At 35.8% G+C, this 13,339-nt stretch overlaps 1 protein-coding gene across 3 annotated transcripts in view; it reads left to right on the top strand.

Annotated features, from left to right (window-relative positions):
- The window catches only part of COL11A1 (collagen type XI alpha 1 chain), a gene marked incomplete at both ends in the record, with an annotated part of 143,050 nt that overhangs the window by 46,144 nt on the left and 83,567 nt on the right, over positions 1-13,339 (top strand). Inside the window, 8 exons of one of the 3 annotated variants that reach the window (XM_082765814.1) lie at positions 2,394-2,510; positions 2,782-2,928; positions 3,114-3,209; positions 5,595-5,840; positions 8,049-8,111; positions 9,215-9,256; positions 9,668-9,730; positions 12,359-12,433. In XM_082765814.1, the coding sequence (XP_082621940.1) occupies positions 2,394-2,510; positions 2,782-2,928; positions 3,114-3,209; positions 5,595-5,840; positions 8,049-8,111; positions 9,215-9,256; positions 9,668-9,730; positions 12,359-12,433 (849 nt within the window). Of the gene's footprint in view, positions 1-2,393; positions 2,511-2,781; positions 2,935-3,113; positions 3,210-5,594; positions 5,841-8,048; positions 8,112-9,214; positions 9,257-9,667; positions 9,731-12,358; positions 12,434-13,339 lie in introns of all 3 variants that reach the window. The other 2 variants (XM_082765815.1, XM_082765816.1) reach the window with 2 other exon arrangements.

Raw genomic sequence — 13,339 nt, 5'->3', positions numbered from 1 at the left:
CCTTGATAAACTGATCCGGCGTGGGCTTCCCATAGGCAGCAGCTCTTCCAGAACTGCTCCAGATATGGGTCCGTACCACGGGGTCCATCCCTCAGGAGAAAACTGCTCCAACCTGGCTCCCCCACGGGCAGCAGCTCCTGCCAGGTCACCTGCTCCTGCGTGGGCTCCTCTCCACGGGCTACAGCTCTGGCCTGGAATCTGCTCTGGCAAGGGTCTTCCACAGATGGCAGCCTCCGTTCGGTGCAGGGCCACCTGTTCCACCGTGGTCTCCTCCACGGGCTGCAGCGTGGAACCCTGATCCACCGTGGTACTCCATGGGCTGCAGGGGGACATCCCGCTTCACCATGGTCCTCACCACAGGCCGCAGGGGACTTCTGCTCTGGCGCGTGGAGCATTTCTCCCCCTCCTTCTGCACTGACCTTGGTGTCTGCAAGGCTGTTCCTCACTCCTCTCACTCTCCCAGCTGCTGTGTGGTGCAGCGGTTTTTTTCCCTGTCTTAAATATGCTCTCACAGAGGCACAAAACAACATCGCTTATTGGCTCAGCTCTGGAAAACAATGGGGCCCTTACCAAACATGGGGCAGCTTCTAGATCCTTCTCACAGAAACCACCCCTATGGCCCCCTGCTACCAAAACCTTGCCACGTAAACCCACTACAATTCTACACCTAAAATAGTCATGCTTTATTATTTAAATATATTTTGAAGTTCTCATACATATGTGATATAGCTTTGGACAACTACCAAAAGTATGTCAAATTCCTTCTCTATATTTCTCAAATCTCATGACTAACCTACATGTGTGCAGGTGTAGAATAATCAAGAGGACAATCAAATAAGAATCATTAACTTTAAAACAAAACAAAAACAACAACAACAAAAAACTATCTTCTTAAGAAAAGCTGACTGTAAATACAAGAAATATATATAATGAGAAAACAAACAAACAAACAAACAATACTAATACTATGAGGAGTCACAGGAGTGAAGTAACAGAAACCTGTTTAAAGGGACTTCTATATGTTTAAGGACTTCCGATGTTATTACTGTAATTCCTGAGGAAATTAACTTCTCCATATTTTCTGTTCAATATGTATTCAAGTATAAGTGCAAGAATTGTATCAAAAGCCTTTGCCAGAGAAATCAGTTAAGCCAGTCATTTGGTCACATGATAGAATATATTCTGGAATATGGATATCTGTTTTAATCCTCTTTATAATTTCTTCTAAAATGCCAATCTCTCTTAAAGATGATGACATTTATGGCTTCCATAAATCATCACAGTCTTTTTAGAAATGTAATCCCCTCGGAAATCTAATGGAAGAAATAGATATTGTCTTCATTGTACTGACAACGATGCTGATTTATAGTAGGAGAGAGGAGATTAAAAGCTAGAAGTGGCTTTCATGGTGCACATTATTAGAATACTTCTAGGATTCTAAACAAGGGAAAGCATTAAGTTGGTGAGATTCTGGCCACAATTCCACCTTCCTTTGGCTTACATAAAGAGAATTGGTAGCAGCCATGAGACTGCTTTTATTTACAAGACCATTCAGTCCCTGTGTCTTCAAGCATGATGGACATGGTAAGAAAGTTTAAAGATTCCCTTTGAGTAGCACTTGGTACACCTTACCTAGACCAGTATCTTCATGACAGAGCCAAGATTATAGCTCAGTTCCTGGCTCTAGCTTGCGTTCATAACATTACACAAGCCAATTTTCAGCATATTTTCTCTTGTAAAACATTTGTGGGCAAATCTTCATCTGATACTAGTTATTTTAGATATATGAGCTATGGAGTGATTTATGGCAGCTGAGGATGTGACCTTTAAATGAAATTGTATCAGTAAAATATTGGCTCAGGCAGTGTTTATAATGGAGCTGTCCTGATTTGGGGAACTCTCCAGCAGACACAAGGATAGCCATGGTTATTTCTGAGTTGTGGCCTCTTCCCTGAATCTGAAATTCTTTGCCCTATTAATGTCAGATATTGGCATCTCTTCAGCTCTTCTGGTCACCTGAAAAAAACACAGGTAAAAGAATATTGGTAAAGACACATTTGCACCTAAAAGATTAAATAAATATATTATTTCTCAAGGGTCAGTTGGAGCTCCTAATAATCCAAATTATAGCTGATTCTTCTATGCAGTCCAATAAAAGAGGATTTTTATATTTTTTTCCTGGCACTACTACTTGCTTTTTTATTATTTTTCTATTGTTCTTTGAAAGAAATATGGAATTGTATTTTTCCCCCCAACTATATTGAATTGTTCATGCTACTTTAATTACCTTAAGCTTTACTTCTAGGTAAAGGTTAAGATGCTTTCCGGTATTGCTAATCTAGTTTGCTACCACTAACATGGGAATGCCTGATATTTTTCCATTTGCTATGTAGTACACGCCAGAAGATTTTATCGAATATGACTATGAGTATGGGGATGCAGATTATAAAGAAACTGACTCTGTAACAGAGGGACCCCCACTTTTTGAAGAGACAGTAGCACAAACAGAGGTAACAAAATCTGATCTGTTTGTTGTGTGGTGTCCAGCTGTCCCCTACCATGTGGTTTGTCAATTTGTGTCTTCTGTATACAAGCTTAATGTTTTCCTTTCACTCATTTCTTTACTCTGTAGCAGTAACACTTGCTTTCACTTAGCGATGGAAGGCATCACAGCCGACAGCATTCATCTCATGTTCACTTACCCTTCTTTCATTCATACTTTCTCCATTTTCCTTTCATTTTATTTATGTTTTGCCATTCCATCTTTCATAACGTTTGCAGAAAAAGAAAGCCACGGTCAAAAAGAAGAAGAGGACAGTGGCCGCTAGCTCAAAGGACAAACCCCAAAAGGCCACAACAAAAAAATCTGAAAACTATGCAACCAAGAAGAAGAAAAGTTATCAAGCAGCAACAAAAGACAAACTAGGGGTAAAGGTAGCAAAGAAATAATCAAGATCTTTCCCAGGCCAAGACTGGAAGATCTCTGATAATGAGAAAAAATACACTTAGCCAGATAAAATGTCTGGCTAATAACATAACCTCAATAAAAGTGATACTTCTTGATTTTTTTTCCTACATTTTTTTTTAATAATGTACTTTTTCTTTAATACTAGGCAAACATTGTTGATGAATTTCAAGAGTATACCATAACCGAAAATGACTACGGGTCTCAGACAGAAGCTCCCTCCAAAACTACTGAAGCAAATGAGGTAATAAAGATGTTTGAGAAAATTATAGGCAAATATACTTGCCTATCAGGTGTAAATGATTAATACAGCACAAACACATTGTTAAAGGATAAATATTAGTCTGTGAAGATATATGCACCTATAATAGCGATTATGCTTTCTCAGCCAATATGGAACCTAGTATTTTCCTGGGAAAAACTCCCCTTGATTCTGTAGAATCTGCTTATTCTTTAGACTGTCAAGTTCATGATTCTGGGAATCATTCAGTGATGCATGCTGTGGGAATGCAAGGTTTGTTGCATTCAGTGTGAATGTGAATGGGGCTATGTCTAGTTTAAACTAGGTTAAATACTAAACATAGTCCTCCTGCTCTAAGATGAAGTGAAGTCTCTAATTTTTCATGCTACTCTTAAGACACAGCATAAAACAAGCCTAACTAAAGCAAAAAATGACCGCAACCATAGCAGTATACTGAAAATGAGTTGGAAGACAATATTTTCTTTTAACAGTTCTCCATATAATACAACCAAATTGTTTGAATAATTTTTGAATTGAAAACAATTGAATAATTGTTTGAATAATACCTCATTGAGGTATTATTCAAAATAAATGTTGCCTTTTGAAATGTCAAAAAGATAAAATGGTTATTTTATTTCAGAAACCATATTTTTAGAAACCATATTTTTAGAAAGCCACAATAACAAATGTCAACATCATTTTGTTAATATTAGTACACCTAAAGCCAGTGTTGATTAATATGTCTGCATATTAATAAATGCTAGTTTTAGAAAAATGATGGCTGATTATAGGATTTTTTTTCATTTTCCTTTTGCATATTTTTTGCAAAATGAAGCTACATTGCTTATAAGATGTACAAAACTGACCCCCTGAACATAAAGTCCTGAAATTCAAAAGCATTTTAGCTTTATGTTTTGAATTTGAAAGTAATAATTGTTCAATACATCATTTGATTTAAAGAGCATAATGAAAGAGAGTAAAAGGATCCTGATTTGTTTTTTTGCTTTCCTCCTATGCATCTTGGAAGGTGAAGGTAAATTAAATGATATTTTACTTGTTCTAGTGTAAACAGTTCTTGTGTTAAATCTCATGTTTACCTCTCACAAATTGGTGATGTGTAGAGGCATTTTTAAATCATTCTGTTTCTTGGGCAGGCTAATTATACAATAGTACAATTGTAATGAGAGAGAGTAAAATTACTAAATTCTATACTTTTCCTTAGAGGCAAAATCTGGTTGAGAATTGTTGGAAAATTGGCTCAGATCTGCATTTACTCTAGCTGTGAGACAGAAGTCCTAGTCCTGGAACTAATGGAATTAGGCAACTGCTAAATCAGAATCTGTCCTTTATTTTAACTGAAATATATGTCAACATCATAATTTGATCAATATATTTTTAACAATGCTGGATGTTGATTAGCTTTTTAATATATATTTTTTAAGATGACATTAATTCATCTCTAGAATAACTATCTCATATAAGCAATATCTTAGCTTTGATTCATTTCAAAACAATCCTTTCAAGAGATCTTTGTAACAGAATAAAACAATTCTTTTTTTTTTTCCTTCCCCCCCCCCCCCAAATGGTTTTGTACATCTCAGATATAGCATTCGTTCAAACAGCTTTGGTGCTTGTAAATTGATTGCTTGGTTTAACATTTTCCATAATTGAAGGTGAAAGCTGCAAGCAACACTGGGCTTTCAAAAATGTTGAGATAATCTGAGTTTTGCAGTTGGAATTTGACTAAGCTAAAAATACGTATAAATTGCCGTGACAGACATGAGTCAAGACTTTTTGAGTGACAAATAAACTGTAAAATCATGTGGAAAAGGAGTTGAAACGTTTAGCTTGGCATCAGGATTTGTAGACACAAGACAGTGAAGGTGGCTCAGCTTAACAAAAGTGATGCTTGCACTTCCTGAACATTATTATTGTAAACAGGTCTGAATTGATTCACTGCTTATTGTGGCGTATATGTTAGCTCTGAATTGATTCACTGCTGTGTATATGTTCATTCCTGAATACCTGTAAGTGTGAGATCAAGCAGGGAAACAGCTATATTTGACACTAAAGTAACATTAAGCAAGCAGTACACATAGTGTACTGGGTACATCGAATTAAAAGTCTTTGGAGATTTAAAAAAAAAAAAAAAAAAGAAGTGTATGAAAGCATTACTTCTTTGTACTACACGTACAAAGATCTTTTAATTACTCTGAAAGGATGGACTTCATTCTTTGAGACTCTAATTAAAAGACAATATGCTGTAGTTCTACTGTTCTTTCTTCTTTTTGAAGTCATCATGGTGGATCAGCATATGCTTATATTGCTTTACTAACATTAACCCACGTATTCCTCCTATTCCCAAATCTTTGCTACTGATATGAATAGCAAAATCCTGTTGAAGAAGTATTTGCTGAAGAATACGTAACTGGAGAGGATTATGATAAAAAAGCTGAGGAAACTGAATATGGAAGCAGAGGAGTAGACCTCAGTGAATCTGATCTTCTGGTAGATGGAGATTTAGGCGAATATGATTTTTATGAATATAAAGAATATGAAGAGAAACCAACTGATTCCACTAATGAGGAGTTTGGTCCAGGTGTTCCTGCAGAGACTGATATCACAGAAACAAGCGTAAGTTGATTGAAAGCATGATGCAGATGAATTTAATTTAGCAATTCTTTTATAGTTATATAGTCTCAGAACTGTAAAGAACCTGATGCAAAGCTCTTTGCACATATGAGGTGTATTCACACTATTTTTGATAGACTTTGAATCAAGTCCATTATATTCTTTTAGTAATCCTGTACGTTTTGTTTTTATTAAATTCATTTTTTTTGTAACTTCTGGTGAAGGGAGTAAGGGAAGATTGAAGATAGGAGGGAAAGACAAGAGAAGAGATGTAATTCCAAGAGTAAATAATAAAATGAACACGAGTTTTTAAATCTTTCTAAACTAGAGCTAAAGCTGGAAAGAGTGTAATTTCTAAAACAGGAGCAAAAGCTGTAAAAAAAATGTCAATGTTGTTGTATGATTACCTTAAGAAGCTGAAATGTGTTTAAGTGCCTAGAATGTTTTTGCCTCTGCAGCCTTCCAAGGATGATTAGGAAGGTGAAGGTGTGAACTCGTTCATGAAAATAAGCTTTGTCAATGGTGACAGTTTTATGACTTTGCAGGAGCGACTTAACAGCTCAGTATATTTAAAGGAAGGTAGAATGACATGGTGGATCCTGTGAATCATGCTGTTTTTTCTGTGTTTTATAGCTCTCTCTTTCCCTCTGACTTAATCACAGGCTTCACAGAAAGGCTTTAATTTTCCCTTAGTTGTGCCAAGATCTTCATTTACCAGTTTATCGGACTGTAGAAGCTGCAAAGAAAACTAGTGTGACTAAGACTGGAAGCAGAATTAATTCCCATTTGGATTTTTAATTGAGAAGGCCCTGAGTATAGTAGGAAAGGAGTTATCTTTTCAGTATTTGCTCAGTCTTATCTTTATTTTCTCCTCACAAACTTGAAATTTCAGTTTACAAAGGATCCAACAAATAAAGCAAATGCTGTGAGATTGCTTTTCTCTGCCAACCTTGAAACCCATACTTCTGTATTTCATTTATCACTCCTTTATAAGCCCTGTTGGGGTCATTGTATTTTTTAATGATCCTTATCTGTGCAATGAGATACAAGCTTGCTTTTCTCCATCTAGCACAGTTGGGGACACTGTCAGAATGACACAGAAAAAGTCAGATTATCTGCATTAGCAAAGAGCCCATAAGGCACCATTTGTGCCTGCATTAAGCAAATGGCTATGTAGACACTATCCCCGGTGTAAATTTCACCTCTAAATGCCTTGCTCCAAAACTGAAGAAGCCAGGAAGCTAGAATTAGAACCGAGGCTCTAACCTGTGCCAGCTTTATTACAGTCCTCATCTGCTGAACCAAAAAATAATATCATTTTCCTTTTACGTGTGTCATGGTTTAACCCGGCCGGCAGCTAAACACCACGCAGCCGTTCACTCACCCTCCCCCCTCCCTCTCTGGGACGGGGGAGAGAAATGGAAAGTGAAGCCCGTGAGTTGAGATAAAGACAGTTTAATAAGACAGGAAAATAATAATAACAATAACAATAACAATAATAATAATAATAATAATACAATGGTGATAATAGTACTACTACTAATAATGTGTACAAACAAGTGATGCACAATGCAATTGCTCACCACCGGCTGACCGATGCCCAGCCTAACCCCGAGCAGTCCGGCCCCCTCCCCCCGGCTAGCCACCCCTATATATTGTTTAGCATGACGTAAGATGGTATGGAATACCCCTTTGGCTAGTTTGGGTCACCTGTCCTGGGTCTGTCCCCTCCCAGCTCTTACTGCACCCCCAGCCTGCCCGTTGGCAGGACAGAGCAAAAGGCTGAGATGTCCTTGGCTTGGTATAAGCACTGCTCTGCAACAATTAAAACATCGGGGTATTATCAGCACTCTTCTCATCCTAAGCCAAAACACAGCATTCCACCAGCTACTAGGAAGAAAATTAATTCTGTTCTAACTGAAACCAGGACAAAGTGCAAATGCATTTTAAACAAGTTCAGTTTTAACTTTGATGCGAAAGGCAAGATGAAAAGTACTCAGTACCTTGGAACTTTCAAGAAAAGGGCATTTTTAAAAAAAATGTTCTTTTTTACATTTTTTGATTGGTATAGCTTGTACCTGTGATGTATTTTTCACAGCATAGATCAATTCCAGCTTTAGCTTTCAGTTACAGGCTGTTGCAATTTTTTATTGTACCAGGTCATTAGGCCTTCTATTAATTTTCATTTTGGGGGCTGTTTTTACTGGTCAGGTGACTGGACACGGAGCTTATGGAGAAAAGGGCCAAAAGGGAGAACCAGCAGTGATTGAACCTGTAAGTACAAATTCTATACAGCACTAAAGAAAAACTCACTCACATGTGTAGACTGTTGAGAAATCATTTTCAAACTAAGTCATTAATGACACGATGACAGTACTCTTATCCATGATAACTGAAACAATCACCTGCAGTGTGGACTGTGTAAAGGTGCAAAAAACAGTAGCCTGTTCATCCTTCCATTTCTGTTGCATGAGGGACTAACCACAGGTCCCATAAAACAAAGAGAATCTTCTTGTGGAAAAGACAATACATGAACGTGGTCTTCAGGCTAGATAGTAACTGCAGCTTGGACAGAGGTAGCTTCCAGCTTCCAGCACAGGTAACTACAGGTATGGGCAGGGAAGTCCCTCTGAGAAGCTAAATAAATGTTTGCATGTTTAACCCATGCTGGTGCAAGATACAGTTACTTTACATGCGTAATACTGAAGAGGTATCCATAATACTGAAGAGGTATCCGCTCTCCAGCAAATGGAGTTCACTGCAGATAGCTTTCAGCTTGCTCGTCCAGTTTTCTTTCCTATGGAAAGCTAGGTACAAATGGGAATCAAATTCCTGTGTCTTATTACTGTGACCTGGAATTCAGACTAGCATCTGCACTTAAAAAAAAAAAAAAAAAAAAAAAAAGGAACTAGGAGGTGCTGTAAGACACACAACATAAATATAATGTTATTTGCATAAAATTATTATAACGGTATATTAAAAATAAATTGTTATTGAGAATCTAGTACTATTTTGTTCCTCTACCCTAGAACTCTTTCTCACTTTTAAAGCAACAGAATTCAAATTCTAATTCCAGTAAATGATCTATGAAGATCCCAACATAATTACTCAAAAAAGAAACCAAAACAGGTTTAAAATATCATATGTATTTATTTTGTTAATGATTTTTAATTGAAAACTCATAGGACAGAAAGTAAAGTATTCCACAAAGTTACTCAACAAAATTCCATACTGTTAAACTATGTGGGCATGAAATCCTCAGAAAGGTTTATCATAAAACTCAGAAATATTAGGTTTAATACTTCAACTAAGAAGTTATTCTATATCTTTGTCTAAGACATGACTAATTTAGTATCTTTTTTTCCTCCCCCCTCTAGGGTATGCTTATTGAAGGACCACCAGGACCAAGAGGACCTGCTGTATGTAGATTAATTAAAATTTCATTTTATTGCGTTTGAATTATCCACCGTTCTTTGGTATTCATGAGTTAACACAATTAAAATTAGTCTCACCATAGTTACCAAGGGGTATATTGGTCTTAGAATTTTAAGAAGGGAGTAAAAAAGGCTCATCTGAATTTTCAGAGAAAGCATGCTGCAACCTGAGTGCATGTGAAAATCAAATACTTTTGAATATTGCCTATAGTCCTTGTAAGAGAAAAAAAAAAAAAAGAAAAAAGAAAAAAAAAAAAAGCCCTCTTATACCTCTTATATAGGATTTTTTTTCCAAATTTATATTCAATAAAACTTTGCAGAAAAAAAAAAAAAAAAGTTCAAAAACATGCTGGATGACATTATTCAGCATAATAATTTGTCATTCATTTTCCACAGGGTCTTACGGGTCCCCCAGGTTTACAAGGCCCTGTTGGTCCACCAGGTGACCCTGGTGAAAGGGTAAGTCAACATACAGATTTTCCTGGGTATTCATGGTATGTCTTTCACTAATTGTACAAGAGTAAGTGAATTAGATCCTGATCTGAAATGCATACACATGGTTTAAGAAATTTAATTGAAGCTGACACTTATTTACTCAATTGAGTAAATCAAGTGAAAATCTGAGCAAATATTTAATTAATGGTAGAAATATCTACTGTAAATACAAGGGGGAAAAAAGTTTCCATTTGTCTATATTTCTCTGCATATGAGAAAAACAATGATGTTGCTGTACAGAATCAAAATACACATGGAACAATTGTCCAAGAAATGGACAATATTTAGATGATCTAGATGTTTTAGACAGAATTTATTGGCCATATTAAATAGTGTACTACATGAGAACCCATATCCGGTCATGAATATAATAGAAATTTAAACTATTACATAATGAATATAACAGAAATTTAAACAGTTACCTTGGTGTTACATGTTCTCACAAGCTTTTTCTTACTGCCACATATAACACAATTTTAAAACAGCCTAAATATACTTAGTTGACGAGAAATTTGTTTCAAAAAAATAAACTTTCCTGACATTTATGAGTGATAGTTTACTGAAGAGTCTAGCATATTCATACTGTATTTGTGTATGGAAGAGCTGAAAAGATGCATTTACTTCACTCAGTAATATTAGTGAGATAATGTTAAAATCCCAACAGCACTCCACCTTGATAGTCAGCACACACTTCTTTCATATTTCTTTTGTGCAGATTAATTAAACAATGTATTTTGGAATTTAAGCTGATAAAATGGGAACTTTGACACATTATAATGGAATAACTCTAGATAATAATTATTTTTTTATCTAACTGCTTGCTAAATTCATTATAACAAAATTCTTGAATAAACACTTTGCTTGCTATGGAATAGACTTCATTTCTTATATTAAAAAAGGCACACTACACAAAGAAATAATTGTAGAAATTAGTTACCAAACTCCTGAGAACAATACAGATGTCTGCAACCAGATTCTGCTTTCAAATTCCATCCTAATGAAATAACATGTCTGACTTCACCTCATGTGGATGCATTTGTATGTGTTTTTTTGTTTTGTTTTGTTTTGTTTTTTTTTCCTTAAAAAACAATTAGCATACATGAATAAAGACTTTAGCTCTTGCTATAGCTATTCTGACTCGTTTTCATCTTAGGTAAAAAACATAGAAAAGTAACATTACCACTCCAGAAAAGAGCATTGGAACAAAACAGAACACCTTAATGCCTATATAATTGAGAAAGTTGTGTAAGCAGATAACAACAGAACAATTTGTTGAGAAATCCACCACTTTTTGTAGTTGTCTATGGTACTTCAGTGTTTGTACTAACTTATGTTATCATTCTAATCCTAAAATTGGGTTTCTCAATTGACAATTGAGAAAGAATGACCATATCCTTCTGGAGAGGATCACTTATGTACAAGTCTCACTTATGCTCACTGCACAGATAAATTTCACTCATATAAAATGGTGCTATGGGAGAAAAAAAAAAGGGAAAAACTAATCTTTGGTTTCACTTGGGAACACAAGGACTCATAATCATTTCTCTGGGTGCTTTGTGAGTGCATTTAGTTATTTTTTTAACCTTAACTCTGAAATTCATAGATATATAACAATTCTTTCCAATAATTACACAATTTTATTCAATATTTTATTTATAATTGGTAATAATTCTCTATTTATTATTTATCTGTAGTGTTTGTTAGTAGGGATTTGCTTTTTGGTGTTCCAGGCTTTTTTGAAAAAAGAGCTCAAAATAACAGACTACTGGTCTTAATACCTTAAGATTTGGAAAAACACCATGTTTTTTAGGATCAGTTTTTCAATTGTTTTGTTTGACACCCGAGCAGCAAAAAGAGCCAGTTAAGTTAGATTATTTGTTGGTTTGTCATTGCAACCCTGCACAGTTATTCTGGTGAATGGGTACTCTGTTTGGCAAACATGCAGCAGGAAATGAGCACTCTTGCAGATCATTGATAGCCTCAGCTAGCATGCAAATTGCAGGGAGGAAAGGTGCAATTAGGTTAATGAGTTGTCATAGCAGCAGTGTTTATCCATGTAGCATTGCCTGATGGATCAATAATCATGAATATACAACAAAAAAGTATAGCTGTTTTTAAACTGGAACAGAAGACAGATTTCATAAAAATAGATTTAAAATCATAACTACAGGACTTAAGTAGCCTATGAAAATTAAGCTTACTCAAAGTGTTTAAAGAAGATAAGCAGTATTATTTCTCTGTATCAGATAAAGTAACCACAGGAACACAACACAAATCTCAGCTCAGCCTAACCTAATTTACTAATCTTAGTAAAGCCTCCACAGTTAGGTACTCCTTACTCTGTTATTAATACAACTCACACAATAGTTGTAGAGAATATTTTCCTCCCCATTGCTGAATGTTTTTACCAAATCTACTTCTTTAAGTAGATTTCTCTACTCTACTAATGATGACTAGCACTCCCAAATCATTTGTAAAGAAAGTAAAGTGTGTCATTGTGAATAGTAGTATGTGTGAGGTGACTCAGAAGATTTACCTTATATATCTGTCTTTTCATTCTCAGCCATTTCACTCATCCCTTTATTCTGATAGGGTCCACCTGGTCGCCCTGGTCTCCCTGGTGCTGATGGTTTAGCAGGTCCCCCAGGTACCATGTTAATGCTGCCGGTAAGTTGCATTATGATTTCAGGGTAGTGAGTTTCCAAAAAGATTAAAGTGTTTTCTTTTTCATCTAATTTTGTCTTTGGAACAAGAGATAGTACAGAGTTTTTTGTATGGTTTAATCATTTAAAGATCATTTGGTGTGTTTTTTCCTCAGACAAAGCATAGATTTTAACTCCTGCATGCCTTCTAGATGGGAACCTACATGATTGTATTACACATACTAAAATTGTCCTTATTTTTTCAACAGTAACTATTATTTGCTACCATATGTCCTAAACAAGGAGTTTGCTGTTTCATAAAGGCAGGCATGTGTACTTTCAAGTCTCCTTGACATGGAGAATTTTAAGCATTCCATGCTTAGTACTGGACTTCAGTGTCTTCTTTGAAGAATCAGTGCATCCTTTGAATAGAAATACATGCACATAGCCAGCTTTGCTCCCACTGGAATCAAAGCAAAACACCATCTGTTTTAGCAGGTGGAGGAACAAGCTCAAAGCCGTTAAAAGTGCCTTGCAGTTTTGTAGTATGAAAGGTACTATGTGCATGGAATTCATCATTCCTAAGTGTAAGTCTGTGTGTGAAAGATTTGATGACTACTACCATCCCAGAGTATTGACAAACCAATTGCAAATAAATGAAGGGGCAGTATTTTTGGTAAGATACACTCTGTAAAAAGACTCGGAGCTGTAGTTCCTGCAGTTCTGCTATAGGAGGCAGGACTCCAACAACATCAATGAGGAAAGGATGATTTTGTAAAGTTTATTTTTTGTATAAGAAACAATCAATGAAAGATTATTAAAGTAAATAAATGTTTTTGACCTCCTGCTTGCAGTAAAAAGCTGTTATCGTGGCTGGCTCTGTAACAGAAATATGTATTTACCAATAATCAGTTGATGTAAAAATATCACT

This window comes from Aythya marila, assembly GCF_965140915.1.
Source record: "Aythya marila genome assembly, chromosome: 8".
Lineage (NCBI taxonomy): Eukaryota > Metazoa > Chordata > Aves > Anseriformes > Anatidae > Aythya > Aythya marila.
The sequence above is the reverse complement of the archived record's forward strand: the minus strand, read 5'-3'. Positions and strand labels throughout refer to the sequence as shown.